General features: G+C 48.1%; 1 protein-coding gene across 4 annotated transcripts in view; it reads right to left on the bottom strand.

The window, feature by feature from the left end:
• Positions 1 to 6549: 6549 nt before the first annotated feature.
• HEMK1 (HemK methyltransferase family member 1) overlaps positions 6550 to 17587 on the bottom strand; it is a 48676-nt gene continuing 37638 nt past the window's right edge. For all 4 annotated transcript variants that reach the window (XM_066596902.1, XM_066596901.1, XM_066596900.1 and 1 more), the window contains exons 3-11: positions 14498 to 14589; positions 13347 to 13440; positions 12815 to 12937; positions 11820 to 11884; positions 11698 to 11747; positions 10133 to 10238; positions 9910 to 10005; positions 9722 to 9835; positions 6550 to 7778 (exon numbers count right to left, since the gene is read on the bottom strand). In XM_066596902.1, coding sequence (XP_066452999.1) covers positions 7745 to 7778; positions 9722 to 9835; positions 9910 to 10005; positions 10133 to 10238; positions 11698 to 11747; positions 11820 to 11884; positions 12815 to 12937; positions 13347 to 13440; positions 14498 to 14589 — 774 coding nt within the window. In that variant the 3' untranslated portion in view covers positions 6550 to 7744. The remainder of the gene's footprint in view (positions 7779 to 9721; positions 9836 to 9909; positions 10006 to 10132; positions 10239 to 11697; positions 11748 to 11819; positions 11885 to 12814; positions 12938 to 13346; positions 13441 to 14497; positions 14590 to 17587) is intronic.

A 17587-nucleotide genomic window follows, 5' to 3' on the forward strand; every position in this document is an offset into this window, starting at 1 on the left:
TGATTTAAAACAAAGGCAACACTGTATCAAACTGAGTTTCCTGCTGCTGATACTTTATTGTTCCCTTTAACCCTTCAATGTCTATGGATCCCTGGTGTCAACCACTGCTGCAATTTGTCCTCATTTTGGTAAACAAGGGCGGTTCCTAGATTTGGCGGCATGTCCGTTCTCGCGTTCGCACTCCGAGCTTCTCTTTTACCTGGGAGGCAAACCCATCACCCAGCTTTCCTAGACTCCTGCCTAGAATATTTTCCTTGTACCACAATACAGTTCGTCCACATGACTGTTGAGTCGGTGGGGATTATCCATTCAGGACTTTAGTAAAACCGAGTGCCAGCTGCAATGGCGGCTGTACAGGTTGGCACTGAGCTATCCCAGACATGGATAGAACTAAGACGTGAGGCGGTGACAGAAGTCTATTCTGGGCCCGATATTGTTGGGGCGATATGGGAGTAGGGTGACGTGGTGTTATCGCTGTCTCCTGTGCTCGTTCACGTAGGAGCGCCCACGCTGTCTTGCTCAGGTAAACCTGTATTCTTCCACACTCTTCGCTGCCAATTCCTCCTCCGGTGAATCTGCGTTCTCCACATTCAGCCCCGGGCAGGGTTACACTTTGCAGACACAAGTATTTCGGAGACGTCTCCCCTCCCCCGTCTTCAGGTTTACCAGGAAACGCGCCGCAGTGGCTTTCTGAGAATCTAAGACAGAACAAGGAGGGAGAGTGACAGCACAGGGCAGCTGTACGGAAAATACGTACAAAACCGCGCACGTCTGACACCCACATGCACTCCAAGGCATGGACCCCAACAAAGCAGGGGCCACCAAGGGTCCCGGCTGAGTCACCAGAACTAAAGGAGCCTCTAATGATTTTTTAAAACAACAGGGTGCTGGTGATCTAGCCGGCATTTAAAGAAACACTAACCAAAAGCCCTGAGCTTATAATACTACAGCAGTATTATAAGGGGAGCGGCTGATATCAGTCACATATAGAAGGTTCCAGCACCGGAGATGTGATAGAAAGTAGTTATCATGGTGGTCAGGGTGGAGTCTGTACTTCCTGTCACTCATCTCTCTATATCTAAGGGCACACTTAGACGAGTGTATATAGCCTGCGTATTACATGTGTATTGTTTTAGACGTAACAAGCAGTATACAGAAAATACACATGTAACGTGTATATGCTGCGTATTTTAGGCACCAAAATTAAGACACACTGCTTTCTTTTTCATGCATGCATAAAATACAAGTCTGAATTGCCCAATCAGATAATAGGCTTTTAGCACTGCGTAGTCCGCACGCAAAAAATACGCACTTAATAAGCAGACTAAATACACTTGTGTGAGTGAGCCCCAACATCTCCCTAGCCTGGCATGCCTGATAACAGGGAGCAATAGATGGTATTCACCTGTCTTACAGTAATAACATTTCTCTTTTCCGGAATGGCTGATAACAGGGAGCAATAGATTGTAATGCTCTGTCCTGCAGTCATCCTTTCCTTGACTTAACGTGGTTGATAGCAGGGAACAATTGACTGTATTCACCTGTCCTACAATAATAACGTGTTCCCCTTCTGAAATGGCTGATAACAAGGAGCAATATACTGCAGTCACTTGTCTTACAGTGAGCCTCTCCCCTGCATATAATGGCTGATAACAGGGAGCAATAGATTGTACTTTCCCTATCCTGAAGTCTGCCTCTCTGCAACCCGGAGTGGCTGATAACAGGGAGTATTAATGTATTCTCTTCCTACAGTCAGCCTCTTCCCAGTCTGGAATGACTGATAACAGAGAGCACATGATGACCTTGATGGCCTCACCTAACCCCATTAAGTGGAGCAGTCGGGGATGGCGGCTTCCTGCTGGCACTACAACAAGAACATAAAACCGCAAACTGGGTGCATTTTCCTTCTGTGACTCTAGAAGAACCGGATGCCATCTGCTGTTATCACCCAGCTTTTCTGGCCATGCCAATTGATGCCCTCACCCCCCCCCCAGATCTAAGCAGGTCTGTCATTCAGGAGTCATGGAAAAGCTGGGTGACAAGCATTGCTCACACTGTAACGTTGGCATACTGGTTACCACCCAGCTTACCCAGAATCAGAAAGGACGGCGGTAGAGAGCTTTCCCTAGAACAGGCAGGCTGTCACCCGCTGCTGCGTTCCCTCCCATCCATGTTGTTTGTCAGGTATTTGTCACCGCGGCTCGGAGCGCCAGGAAGCCAGTTCAACTGAAAAACGTAGTAATAACTGCAGGCGTGATGGAATAAAGCGAAGAGCTTTGCGGTGACGACTCCCCTCCCCCTCTGCATTTCACTGGAACTCGCTCCTTTCTAAGAAATCCTGATAAAGCTGTGGGCGGAGCCTGTGAGGGGAGCACAGCCAATCACAGCGCACTCGCCACCTCTTCCCAGGAAGGCCAAGTCACGGAAAATCCCTCATCTGTTCCTGGGAACTGACACAATGCCGCCCCGCAGCCCAGAAAAGTGTTAGCGGAACGCGGGGTGAAGGGCGGCTACACAATGTCTAATTTACCCGGATAGGGATACAATGTATCAGTGCCAAGATGGCAGAATGCAACTCATTTAACCCTTTATGCCTACTTCACGCACTATTTTTTAGAGCATTTAAAAAAGCTTATTTTTAAAAAATGACCCGCGATTACGGAAAAGCGAATGGGGGAAAAAAGCTACAAACACCGTGAACACAGACTGCAAGCTTTAACCCTTTCAAAACCGGAGATTCTTTAGTCTCATTTTTTTTCGCCGCCCCCCTCCCCCCCTCGTCTTTCAAGAGCAGTACGGTAACTGTTTAAGGGTGCAGTTACACAGGTGCGAAAATTGTGCGACTTTTGTGCATTGCGAGACAACCTATTATTTGAAATGTGTGTATTTACATGTGTGATTTTTCCCTCGCTGCGAGGCAGAAAAGTTGCTGCATGTTCCATTTTGATGTGAGTCTCAAGTGAGAATAGAACAGGCAGACATGCGGTCTCCTGCATATCGCACAATACACGGGCGGGGTGTGCGTGTTGTGCGATACAAGTTGTGCCCAGGAATGTCAGTCGGAAAAATTCTAAAGTGGTTTGAAATAAGAAAAAAAGATTGCGCCATTTTTGGGAGTTTCCTTTTCTTAGAAATTTAAGATGCAGCAAAATTGACATATTTAAAAGAAACCTATCCCAGGCTATGAGCCCCAAAATCTTATGTGCTCATAGGGCAGGTTCCCGGGATGTATCTTTAATACTTCCCCAGCCCCTGGTGCTCGAGCTGTCAGTCCCTAAAGTCCATGTGTGGACCGAACAGCGGACTCAAAGCGCGTGTGGAAAAAAAAACATGCATTTTCAATAAGAAAAAAAATAAATAAAAACATGCTGCGATTTGAAAACAATGGGGTTTATTTCTGTGGAAGTTTTCTGCAGCCCTGCCGTTAACCCCTTACATGCCACAATCAATGTTGATCGCTGCATTTAAAAGGCTTCACGTCGGTGACGACCTGTTCAATAAATTGAACACACCTTATATCCTGCACTGCAAATCCTGTTTGAAAAAAAAAAAAAAAAAAGCTAAAAAAATGCACCCAAAATGCAATTTTTGGTTCATTTTTGCCTCCCAAAACATGCAATGAAAGTGAACAAAAAAAAGCCATGTGTACCCCAAAATAGTACCAATTAAAATTACCACGCTCACCACGCAAAAAACAAGCCCCTATATGGCCATGTCAATGGAAATTTAAAAAAAAAAACCTTATGGCTTCTGAAAAATGGAGATGAAACCCCCCCCCCCCCCAAATTGACATGTCCTAAGGCCGCTTTCACATGGCTAAGAAAATCACACAAGATGTGTGTGTTGCGAGATGCACAAATCTCACACGAATATAAACCCCTTTATTTTGAATGGGGTCATATACATGAGCGATTTTTTTCCCCCAAATTGCATTGATGGAAAAAAAAAATCACACCAAGTCCTATATTTTAATCGGGTTGGAAAACACATTGCACGGCGTGCGAGGCGCACACGAGTGCGATGCAAAACAATGGGAAACACTTGCCGGCTGAAAGCCACGCTGGAGGATCGCTACTGTAATTTTTGACACAAAAATGCTCGCTCGCCCGTGTGAAATTAGCCTTAGTTTCCAAAAAGCCCTGTCACTGAGGGGTTAAAGGGGATTTTCCAGACTATTTTTGTTAATGACCTGTCCTCAGGAGAAGTCATCAATCGGACCCCAAGCGATCAGCTGTTCGGTCACCAGCAAAGCACACAAGGAAGGGGGGCAGAACCAGATCGCTCAGACGTCTGTGTAGTGGGCACCACTGACCCACTTCTTCCTTCCACCGGACCCCCTTCCAGACTCCTCTTTCTTCCCGCCAGATCCACTTCTGCTTTTCGCTCACATATACTCTAGCGTGTGATCCCAGCCTTAGAGATGCCATGCGGGCCCATATTAGTGTTCCTGTGCTATAGCTGCAGTATGCCAGCAGGGGTCAACAGGAGGGATGCCTTGCCGATTCAGATGATGGGAGTCAAAGGCTGGGACCCCTCTCATCTGAAGGAGGCGCCTTGTGAATGAAGTGATCTGGCATGTGTAGCCACTTTACCACCGGGGACCGCACTCCTATTCTCAGGATCGTGAGGGGTCATAACAGTCGGACCCCTAATGATCAGACCTAGAAGACACAATAAGTCTCCTGTAAGTGTATTCCTTCAAAGGCATAGAAAGCAGCAGTTTGTCTCCCCTCCAGCTATAGGCTATTGCTCCCCATTATCAGCCTGGTGAACCAAGCTGGCATTACTATGGATATACATAGCTGGGTGAGGCTGTGACTATTATGGGAGATGCCGCTCTGCTTTCCTCCTCTGTATGTAACTTGTAACACATCCCTCTTATGGGGTTTTCTGCCTATCAGGACTCTCGGAAAGCTGGGTGACCCTTGTGGGAGCAGAACTCGACAGTAGAGGACAAAGCCGCTACTTATACTTTCTAGGGACTTTGTTCTAATGATCTCTCCTGTGTAGGGGGAGGGGCTGCAGGGCCGTTTATGTTTTCTGTCCACCGCTGATCTTCTCCGCTTCACTTTTCCATGAATCTTTATTTAGACATTTTCCAGAAATTGGCGCATAAACAGATGCGTTCGGCAGAGACAAGAATTCTCCCCAGTCAGGAATCTGACAAATCCCCTATTCTGCAGTGCAGGGCTCTTCCAGGAATGCCTGGTCAGACGCCGGCCACGCCACATCATGTAGAACAACATCTCAGAGCAGGACCTATTAGGGGGCCCTTGTCATTAGGGTCAGGGGGGCTTCTGCAATTACAAACCACTGTCCAAAGCGTACACCCTTTATACCCCTCATACTACAAGACGACCCAATAGGTTCCGTATTATCAAATGTTCTGGGTTGTCAGACAGATGCAGAAAAGGTGAAAAAAACTCACTTCTAGGGTAGAATAACGTCAGGAAGATCAGTAATTCAAGAAATGAAAAAAAAAAAAGAGGGGTCGTCTGTTTCCTACACTCCGTAACAGTTCGGGGGCTTCCGCTGCTTAATGTTACTAGAAGGGGTGGATTAGAATGGAGCTAAGTGCAATGTGTTCAAGTGAAGGTAAAATCTGCTATATACATGGAATCATGGGACTGCCACATGATTAATATACTGAACGGTGACTTTATTAGACCCCCATCCAATAGTGTATTGGACCTCTTTTGGCCTCCAGAACCGTAGAAGTTTGTTGTAGCGTAGATTCCACTAGGATAGAAAAGAATCAGACTTAACAAAAGTGGAGACCTCGCCAGGAAGCGTAAAGACCCCCGCTGGACACCGGAGCGATGTGCAGAACAACCCACACAGGAAAAACTGCAACAAAAAAAACAGAGGCAGCAAAACCTTGTCCACAGAGCTGACAATCAGAACCCTCCACAGCAGCCACAGACTAAACAGTGTCATGTATTACTCATTAGTAGAGCAGGACAGAAATTTAGAGGGTAATCAGCCGGCGTCCAACATCTGTACAATCCTCATCACTCATTACTGAATTCCTGGAAAGCTCTCCAGACTTACGGACTTTGTTACGGAGACTTCTAGGAAAGAACAACAGTTCACAATTCCCTGGATAGAGGGGGAGCGACGGAGCAAAGAGAAAACTCTAAGTATACAGGGGAAGTTAAAACAGCGGCGGACAGCAATTCCTTATACAGGGATTGGTACTTAAAGGGAAACTCCACCAGAATCCATCCTCCTACTATTACCTTTTTGGCTACTCGTTGGTGCAACTTGTACTGCTGATCCACACATACTACAGTAACAGCTATTAATCTATTACTACTGACAACCAGCCTGTATATCATGTCTGAGAGGTAGTCTCAGCCACGCCCCTGGTGATGACATCACTGAAATCATTTCATGTGATCAGACATGAGATCCGCAGACCTTATACTACAGTAACAGCGAGTCGTCTATTACTGCCAAAAACCAGTCCCTATATCATGTCTGAGAGGTAGTCACAACCCCGCCCCCTCTATTATTATTAAATGATTATGCAAAAAAAAAAAGGAATAATTATCATTCTTCACATCAGGTTGATTTTTAATGAATTAAAGAACCTTCATTCTTCATTTAAAAAAAAAAAAAAGAAAAATCTGGAAACATTAATCCTCAAGTCGTCTTTTCATGAAGTGATATATTCTTCTGTCCTGCATTTTCTTGGGGTGCAGTTCATTTCTATTTCAGGTTATATCAACTCCACTCCCTCCCTCCTACTCTGCCTGTGTGTGACAGTCCGTACTGTAATTCTGGCATTGTATTCATTTCTATTCATTAATCAGGAGGACTTACAGAACTATGGATCTTGCCTACTGGATGTACAAGGAATAGTAAGAGACATTGACTATAGGGACCAATGTCCACGGGCAAATTTGATTTGCGGAGTCCCTGTGGGAGATCCGCAAATCAAGCTGCCCATAGAGATGATTGGGCGTCCGCAAATGGATTTAAACATGCTGATTTGATTTGTGGACCTTTTGGTCCGGAAAACAAATCGCAGCATGCTCCATTTTTGTGCGGTTCCCACATGGATGGCTTCCATTGAAGTCAATGGAAGCCGTCAGATCCAAGGCACACCCCCAGCTGACACTGCGGATGTGCCACGAATCTGCCAGAGGTGGAGGGATCCGCGCAGAGGCTGCTGCCGGGGAAATGCAGGTAAGCAGGGCTCACTGGCCGCGGCAGTGCTGAATTCCGTGAGGGATTCCCTGCACGGAATCCACGCGTGCCATGGACATGAGGCATAGGGGTGTGTTCACATGGAGCAGAATTTGCATTGCTTTTCCGATGCAGACTTTGAAGCGGATCCGCAGCAGATTTCTCCCAATGTATTGTAGCTGGTGAAGTCTACTGCTGATTTGTGTCAAAACGCACGTCAAAATCTGCACTAATGGATTTTGACATATATTTTGAAGTGTATGTTTCTGCTGCCGAAAGCCCATGCAAATTCTGCTACACGTGAAGACTCCCTAAACGATGAGTGAGGGGGTCATGCATTTTAGTTTGGCACTCTGGACGTAGTTTTTCACATCTCTTCCCATGATGCATCTCTCTGAGCAGAGCGACCTCAATGAACTTGGAAGGCAAGTGCTGATGCTTACAGACTGAGCATGGAAATGAGATACGCAGGTATGGAGGGATTTAGTGTCTGACCATGTGACTTGTCCCGGCGTCGGGGCAGAGAGTTCAGAAGAGGTAAAAGAATAAACCTTCAGCTGCAGCTCTGTAGATGGATGAACCGAGGCCTGAGGAAGGGAGAGGGACAGAAGTCAGATTGTGAGATAGGATGTCTGGATGGAGTCCGTATATTACGTAACCCTGACACTCCCCGTAACAAACCCCATGACCCCTTTAACAGCTACATAAAAGGAGTTGTGCCAAGATTAAAAGTCATCTCCTAGTGGCAGGATAGGGGATAATTAGCTGATGAGCTTTAGCTTTCACTGGTACTATTTTGGGGTACATATGACCCATTTGGGTGTTAAATTTAATGTACAGGTCAATACGGATACAGTAATACTAAACATGTGTTATTGTGGTTTTTTTTGGGGGGGGGGGGGGTTAAACTTTTACATGCGTCTTCTAATATTTTTAAATTTTTTATGTCCCTGTAGGGGACATGAACCTGCGATGCTATCATCGCTCTGAAAATACACTGCAGTACTCATAGCAATCAAAGGCCATGGCAGCCCTGGACACCACTGACTGGCATCCAGTTGCAACGGCAACCCATCAGCCCTCTGCAATTACATGGCAGAGGGCCAATGACGTAACCGACCTTAGTCCCTTCCCTCTGTAAACCTTTTATATGTTGTGATCAACATAGATTGTGGCATGTAAGGGATTATGATGCGGATCGGGGGTTAAGGGGGGGGGGTGAAGGTCAGTTACAGCCACATCTCGGAGCAGATGGCACAGGCTCAGCTTCTGAACTGGCGCCATCCATAGGATGTAAGTGTATGAGAACTCATGGGAACCCCTTCTAACCCAGGGTGTAAATTTACACCCTGGGGCAGGATGAGGTTAAACTTGGTTTGGGGGTAAGATCTTGGCAACAGGTTCCCTTTAAAGAGAAACTAAACTTTTTAAAAACTTCTGACATCTCAGAGAGGCATGTCAGAAGTGTTGATCAGGGGTTATGGGTGCTTAGACTCCCCACCAATCACTGAAACAAACAGGCAGAAACACTCATCTAAGCGCTGTGCCCATTCATCTGTTTTCGTCACTGCTCGGAGTGGTGTATGGGCTTCATAGAAAGTCTATGGGGTCTGTACACTGCTTGCGATGACAGCCAAATAGGCCCAGCACTCAGCTGAGTGCTCCTACCCCTTTGTTTCAGCAATCAGTGGGGGTCTCAGCAACCGATCAGAATTTCTGATGTAACTATGACATGTCAGAACTTTAGTTATCGTTCAAGTTCCCCCAGGAAACATAGCTCAGCGATCCTTTGATTGCTTCTATAATGAATCCAGTGGGCCTAATGGGCTCCAGTATACGGCAGACCCGGAGAGAACACTGTTAGGTTCCCGCTTGATGTAAGCACCCCGCAATCACGGGGACAGGGATGGGTTTACAGGACGAGGCCCTCCCTCTATACAGCCACTGGTATGGTCAGCAGTAACTGCAGCATCGGAGTACTTAAACAGAGTTAAAGGAGTATTACAGTAAGATACAGAGCAGGGGATAACTAGCTGATCGTGCGGGTGCCGCTGATAGTACAACGCCCCCACACCTCCTGAATGCCAGATCGGGGGTACCACGTCCCCCTGAGAGTCTGGTAAATGACCAACATTGCCGGAAATAGCCAATCACTTAAACTAACCGATCAGCTATTTATCCCCTATCTTGTGAATAGGGAATGACTATATTTTACTGCAATACCCCTTTAACGCCAATCTTGCCCATTGCAGCAGGAAAAGAACGTGAATTGGAAAAACGCTTTAGATATCAGCCATCATATCTGTACGTCAGTTTGTGTAACAAAGTGATAGACACATGACAATGTTCTGGCCAGTCACCACTCGCTCTAACATAAAGTGCATTGGGGCGTCATGGTTTCTTGAAGGTAAGTGCAGCACAATATGGGGCACATTTAGAATGCTGGACACGCCAACATTTCTGCTACGCACAGTTTGATGTCCCCAGAAACTGCTTCCTATATAAAGATATCTGACACCCCAACACGTACCTGCCACAGAAATCCTCCACAACCTGCAAGAGCTGCAGTCGCCCCCCTGGGTGGTCTTCCAGCCATTTTACTACCATCTCAGGATGCCGAGGATCTCCCTCCAGAAAGACGTCCCTGGAAGTTAAAGCAGCAGATGACACTGGAGATCCTGACCCCCCACCACCACATCAATCTCAGTGGTTACTTACCCTCCAGCCTTTAGCAGGAGCGGGGCGAGCCGCAGGATCCCCTTCATCACATCCATCCCATCAAGACCCCCATCTAATGCAGAGTGATCTTCATATCTAGGAATATTCTGTGGCGTATTACACAGCAACCGCAATAGTTATCACCAAAGCTAATTGTGGGGGTGTCAAGAACAGGGGTCTACAGAAAGGAAAGGTCAAAAGTACAACTCCTTAGAGCCCCTACCTGAGAATCTCTGGCTCCAGCTGAGTCATATCCTCTGTGAATATATAAGGAGGATTACTGACCAGAGCAGATACAGCTCCCAGATCCTGAAGTCGCTCTACGGGGTCTGTGGGGTGAAAAAGTTAAATGCCATCATTATAAATACTTTCTTTCCCCACCGCTGATATTTAGCAATACTGAAAGTAACTGCGAAACTACTTGCTGGGGAGCCGCAGCTGCAAATTGACTTGGAATGCCCTTTTAGGCCTGACAGCTGCCAGACAGGTAAGCTGGGGTCACTAGCTGGGCACCGGGTTAAACTCCGCTGCGGGAATCACGCATGCAGGTTCCAACCCGCCCGTGTGCAGGAGGCCTTAATGTATATTTATTATTGCAAATTTGTTGTTTTCATGATGTCATGAAAACAACAAATCTGTAATAATAAACACACATTAAAAGGGTATTCCAGTAACATTAAGCCAACCCCTAGCTGATTGGTGGGGGTTCAGCCACTGGGATCCCCACATGGATGAAGCAGCTCTATTCGTTTCAATAGGACCACCAGATAGCTGGATTCAAGTGCTCAGCAACCTCCGGCGCTCTCACTGCAATTACTACATTGGCAGGGCGCAGGCGCAACCAACGCTTCATTCATGCGAAGATGCTCCAGAGCCTTGTTTTTGGGATAGGCGAGAGTCCCACCTCGCTCGGCAATCTTCCTCCATCCCTTGGAAGTGAATGGATGGTGGTCATGGATGTGCACTGCCTACCCATTCAGATAGGGCGTTCAAGCTGTGCTTCCTGAGTATCACTGGGACCCCCAGGAATCAAACATTTATCCCACTATCCTGTTATTCCTACAACAGCAGGTTATCACCAAACCACAGGATAGGGGATAACTTGCTGATCAGTGGGGTTCCCAGCGTGACCTGAGGTTTAGACGGTGGAGATTGTGTATGTACGCCTTCACTCCATTCACTTCAATAGCAGTGATGGAAATAGCCAAGTGCATGAACTCGACTACCTCTGGCGGTCCCACTGAAATGAATCTCCACTGTCCAAACTTTAGGATGCACTGGAACTGAAATTTCCTCATAGGTTGTGGGACCACAGCCTATCTTGTGGGTAGGGTATAACTTGCTGTGATTGGAATACCCCTGAAGTGTGCATTCATACATAGCGGATTTTGATGCGGATTCATGAAAAACTTTTCAGCATATTTTGTGCTGCATATCTTGGTGTGGATTCGTATCAAAATCTGTACAATTTAGGGCAGATTTTGATGTGGATCCGCTGTCTATTATACCCTTTCAGTTGAAGGAGAGAAGATTACTGCGGATCTGCTACAAAATCAGCATAGTGCAGTTTTTAACGTGAAATTTGATGATGATTTTAGTGTGGATTTTTCCCTGTGGAAAATGCACACCAACTCCACTCCGCATGAATGTACCCTTAATGATCATCCATGACAGAAGTGATCTGTCTATGACAATGTCCCCCCCACCCCTTAATGGATATCTCAGCTGTCCCTAATGAGAAATACCATGACAGTTAAATCTCCCGGCCGACCATAGCCCACGTCTCACCGGTCAGTATGTCGTGCTGGAGAATGTGAATTCTGTGCCGTAGACCGAGCCTAGAGGAAGAAGGAACAGAGTCAGGAGCGTACAGTGGTGCCCGGCATCCTCGCCCTATTTCCGGGACTCACCTCTCAGCGTTATCCTTGGTCAGACTCACAGCCGCTTCTGATTTATCTATGGCGATAACACGCATCTAAAGAACAGACACGAGGAGGTCAGCACGTAAATATGAGGAGCGATGACGCCATTCTTCAAGACAGAATCTGCAAACCCTGGACCATTTTATGAGGCACAATGGGCACTGCCAGCAATGTTACTGTCTAAAGGCACTCTTATATCAGCCGATAAGTGGAACCAAACTTCACCTGAAGCGAATCAAGCATGAATGGACACAAGATGAGCTGATGAACAAGCAAGCAAGCACTCGTTCGTCGGCTGATCGCATCTTAAAAACATTTGCTCATTAGCCGCACATTCCCTCGTGCCCTGGACATATGCATTCTATACGTGGACGACCGATCATAACAATCGTTTATCCCTATAGTAGTAATAATTTGCCCACGTACACATTATTAACAAGTTTTGACCGCCATGTTCATGGTCAGTCGGCGCTCTTTACCACAGGCAGATTATTTGCCCACATAGGTTATTTTCTGTCTGCACTTCGGACCTCTCCAGGGATAAGTTGTGCATATTCACCACTTTCCCATCGATGCCGCCAAAAGAGAATTGGTTGCCACTGGCAACGACCACCACTCCCCCATATCACAGTTTTGGACATACCCCTAGTGGACGGTCGTGTCATAGTACCATGCGACTGAAACAACTCCCATCTGGCTTGTCCGTCCCCCATCTCGCGCATATGCTGTAAAACAGAGGGAGGGGGTCCGGCCGTGTTCTGTGAAGATGGAGTAACACCCCTTTAATCAGGTTTGCTAAGCGGCGTGGTCACGTAGCTGACGGGAAGTGGCAGAAAGCCGAAGAGGTCAGCTCTAGTGCAGACATTGCATTACATGCAACAGAAAGGAGCTGTCACCCACAAAGCCCCTTTAACTGTAAGACACGATTAAAGCTGGAGCCCCCCTTTAAAAAAATGCTGATTATTTGCAGGAAATGGCATTACCTGAGGGAACTTCCGGAGTAACGCCAAGGACACGGCTCCTGATCCACAACCGACCTCTAGAATTGTGGTCTCTGAAGAATGGCGCAGCCCCTCGCAATCCGATATCACCAGACCAACTAGTTCCTGTATCAGAGACACACGGCATCACCGTATTAGTCATCCAGGTCTATGGGTGGTCACACTGTGCACATCAAGCCCCTGCCTCCTGGGCTCCCCCTATCTGTCCGATGCTTTTCATGCTCCTCCCCATTGCTAAGGCTCCTCCCCTCAATCTATGTGTAGCTGTTTCCTAATCATCATCTTTTTCTCATGGATCGTTTAGTTCCTTGTAGTCTAGAATCAGGCTGGAAATCATCTCCCAGCATTTGACTTCCTGCTGAGATTGTGCTTATACAAAGCAGCCAATCGGAAGAAGCAGAGCTGCAGTGCAAAGCATGAGGGAGAAGGGGGCAGACAATGCAACTGAGCTGCAGTCACTAATCGCAGCTGCACTGTAATAGCAGATAAGATGCTTGTCCCACATCTCTCTTACCTCCGTCTCCGGCCGCGGGATAAGCACTGGCGGTCTCATTTCTAATGTCATGTCTAGGAAGTCCCACTCCCCAATGATGTACTGGACCGGGACCCTGAAGGGAGGAGAAACAAGAAATGCATAGATGCAGTGAAAAAATGCGAGGAGCGCCTCCTACATTCGTATTTATATATACACACTGCACATTATGGGTAAACAGGCTCATTCTGCACTGATCCGCAGCTTCATCCATATTGTACTAACCACCGGTTAGTCCCATTTTCCAATCACATCCAGAGCTGCATTGACAATCCTGCAGTTATACATCTTATACTCAAGTCACATCTAGAGCTGCATTTACAATCCTGCAGTTACATCATGTCTTATGCTCTAATCACATCCAGAGCTGAATTCGCAGTTCTGATGTTAATAATAATCTTTATTTGTATAGCGCCAACGTATTCTGCAGTGCATCTTATTCTCCAGTCACAACCAGAGCTGTATTCACAGTTCTGCGGGCTATAGTTTGGAATCGAAAGCACTGCGCAGTCTAAGGCCTCAATAAAACAGGCGTATGCAATTTTGGTCCGTGAAAAATGTGCATTTTTTTACATCCATCTTGCATCCGTATTCACTGCGTTTTTCCCTCGCGCAAAAAAATACGCAAGAAGGCCCAACTGATGTCCCGATTTTTCACAGAGTTTAATGGGCTATTTCAGTCCGTGATGCGGATGAAAATAGGACATGGGGCGATTTTTTTTTTTTTACACACGTAAAAACACGCACGTACTGTAAAAAAATAAGCCATGAGAATGGGCTCCAATTGTTTCACTGAAATTCCACAAAACATTACACTTTTGTGCAGTGCATTTTGGGAAATGTATTTTTCCTAGCACTCATCTATTACCATGTACAATGCATGCTCTATAGAGACTTGACCAGCAGGAGGCAGCAGTGAGATGTGAGGTCCTGCAAGTTAGAAAGCAAAGCGCCACCAGAACTGTGAATGCAGCTCTGGATGTGACTGGAGTATAATATACGATGTAAAGAAGGACCAGTACAAGGATGATGGATTTCTGTTACTTAGTCCGAGATGTAAAAATGATGAAACACAATATTAGTGATTTTTGATGCGCCGCCTCGTATCAACAGGAAGGATCGAGTTTGTTCACCTCTTCAGACGTTGTTGCGCCATTTTCTCTACGAACAGCAGCTGATCTGCAGATACGGGAGAACGGGCTGCACGGGATCCTATACCGTAAAACTGCAAGAAAGGAGAACAGTCACATATGGAGTCAGTGTACCCTCTAACCCGATGCTAAACCGTTGACAGGCAAACCTCCTTGTCCCTTCAGACCCCACTTTCCCTCTTGCCTCCTCCGCCCCTTCACCTCTTTCCCTTTCATAGCCCCTTTCCCCTCTTCCTTTCGCACCGCCTTTTCTCTTCCAGAGCCCTGTCCCATCCTCCTCCAGACCCCACTGTCTCCTCCTGCTTCCCCAGACCACTCTGTCCCCTCCCTCCAGACCCTACTTACCCACCAGACTCCCCCTGCCCCTTCCCCCTCCAGACCCCTGTATCCCCTCCTCCTCACCCCATCCCTTTCCTCTGCAGACCTCTCTGTCCTCTCCTTTTCCTCCACAGCCCCCTCACCCTACCTCCTCTAGAAACCTGTTCCTTCCTTCTCCTGATCTCCCCTTTGCCCTCTAGAACCCCATCCCCTCTCTGCCCCTTCCCCCTTCAGATTCCCATTCTTTTCCTCTCCAGACCCCCTTCCCCGGAGCCATGTTCCTTTCTCCTCCTCCCCCCCTCTCATCCAGACTCCCTTATGCCCTGCTCCTCACCCTCATTCCTTTCCCCACCAGACCCCCGTCCCCTCTAGACATCTCTGCCCTCAAGTTCTCTGTTCTGCTCTCATGTACTCTGCTACGCACTCTTCCTCTGTATCTGGCACCTATGTTCTCTGCTATGTACTTGTACTTGTACTCTGCATTCCGCCCGCGCCTCTGTTCTGCGCTTGTTCTCTGCATCCTGCTTCCATGATCTCTGTTCTGCACACTCACTCTACACCCTTTTCTAATTTTCTCTGCTCTGCACTCTTGTTCTGCATCCTGCTCCCAGGTTCTCTGCTCTGCACTCTCTCTCTGCATCCTGCTCCCAAGTTCTCTGCTCCGCACTCTCTCTCTGCATCCTGCTTCCAGATTCTCTGCTTTGCACTCTTGCTCTGCATCCTGCTCCGCACTCTCTCTCTGCATCCTGCTCCCAGGTTCTCTGCTCTGCGCTCTCTCTCTGGATCCTGTTCCCAGCTTCTCTGCTCTGCACTCTCTCTCTGCATCTTGCTCCCAGCTCCTCTGCTCTGCACTCTCTCTCTGCATCTTGCTCCCAGCTTCTCTGCTCTGCACTCTCTCTCTGCATCTTGCTCCCAGCTTCTCTGCTCTGCACTCTCTCTCTGCATCTTGCTCCCAGCTTCTCTGCTCTGCACTCTCTCTCTGCATCTTGCTCCCAGCTTCTCTGCTCTGCACTCTCTCTCTGCATCTTGCTCCCAGCTTCTCTGCTCTGCACTCTCTCTCTCTGCATCTTGCTCCCAGCTTCTCTGCTCTGCACTCTCTCTCTGCATCTTGCTCCCAGCTTCTCTACTCTGCACTCTCTCTCTGCATCTTGCTCCCAGCTTCTCTGCTCTGCACTCTCTCTCTGCATCTTGCTCCCAGCTTCTCTGCTCTGCACTCTCTCTCTGCATCTTGCTCCCAGCTTCTCTGCTCTGCACTCTCTCTCTGCATCTTGCTCCCAGCTTCTCTGCTCTGCACTCTCTCTCTGCATCTTGCTCCCAGCTTCTCTGCTCTGCACTCTCTCTCTGCATCTTGCTCCCAGCTTCTCTGCTCTGCACTCTCTCTCTGCATCTTGCTCCCAGCTTCTCTGCTCTGCACTCTCTCTCTGCATCTTGCTTCCAGGTTCTCTGCTCTGCACTCTCATTCCGCATCCTGCTCCCAGGTTCTCTGCTCTGCACGCTCGCTCTGTATCCTGCTCCCAGGTTCCCTGCTCTGCAATCTCGCTCTGCATCCCGCTCCCAGCTTCTCTGCTCTGCAATCTCCCTCTGCATCCTGCTCCCAACTTCTCTGCACTGCACTCTCGCTCTTCATTCAGCTCCCAGCTTCTCTGCTCTGCAATCTCGCTCTGCATCCTGCTCCCAGTTTCTCTGCTCTGCAATCTCGCTCTGCATCCTGCTCCCAGGTTCCCTGCTCTGCACTCTCCCTCTGGATCCTGCTTTCAGGTTCTCTGCTCTGCACGCTCTCTCTGCATCCTGCTCCCAGTTTCTCTGCTCTGCACTCTCCCTCTGGATCCTGTTCCCAGCTTCTCTGCTCCGCACATTTCTGCATCTTGCTCCCAGCTTCTCTGCTCTGCACTCTCTCTCTGCATCTTGCTCCCAGCTTCTCTGCTCTGCACTCTCTCTCTGCATCTTGCTTCCAGGTTCTCTGCTCTGCACTCTCATTCCGCATCCTGCTCCCAGGTTCTCTGCTCTGCACTCTCGCTCTGTATCCTGCTCCCAGGTTCCCTGCTCTGCAATCTCGCTCTGCATCCCGCTCCCAGCTTCTCTGCTCTGCACTCTCCCTCTGGATCCTGTTCCCAGTTTCTCTGCTCTGCACTCTTCCTCTACATCCTGCTCCCAAGTTCTCTGCTCCGCACTCTCTCTCTGCATCCTGCTTCAAGATTCTCTGCTTTGCACTCTTGCTCTGCATCCTGCTTTCAGGTTCTCTGCTCCGCACGCTCTCTCTGCATCCTGCTTCCAGGTTCTCTGCTCTGCACTCTCATTCCGCATCCTGCTCCCGGGTTCTCTGCTCTGCACTCTCTCTCTGCATCTTGCTCCCAGGTTCTCTGCTCTGCACTCTCTCTCTGGATCCTGTTCCCAGCTTCTCTGCTCTGCACTCTCTCTCTGCATCTTGCTCCCAGGTTCTCTGCTCTGCACTCTCCCTCTGGATCCTGTTCCCAGCTTCTCTGCTCCGCACTCTATCTGCATCCTGCCTCCAGGTTCTCTGCTCTGCACTCTCTCTCTGCATCTTGCTCCCAGCTTCTCTGCTCTGCACTCTCCCTCTGGATCCTGCTCCCAGCTTCTCTGCTCTGCACTCTCGCTCTGCATCCTGCTCCCAACTTCTCTGCACTGCACTCTCCCTCTTCATTCAGCTCCCAGCTTCTCTGCTCTGCAATCTCGCTCTGCATCCTGCTCCCAGTTTCTCTGCTCTGCAATCTCGCTCTGCATCCTGCTCCCAGG

Source organism: Eleutherodactylus coqui, chromosome 3 (assembly GCF_035609145.1).
Source record: "Eleutherodactylus coqui strain aEleCoq1 chromosome 3, aEleCoq1.hap1, whole genome shotgun sequence".
In the NCBI taxonomy this organism is placed as follows: domain Eukaryota; kingdom Metazoa; phylum Chordata; class Amphibia; order Anura; family Eleutherodactylidae; genus Eleutherodactylus; species Eleutherodactylus coqui.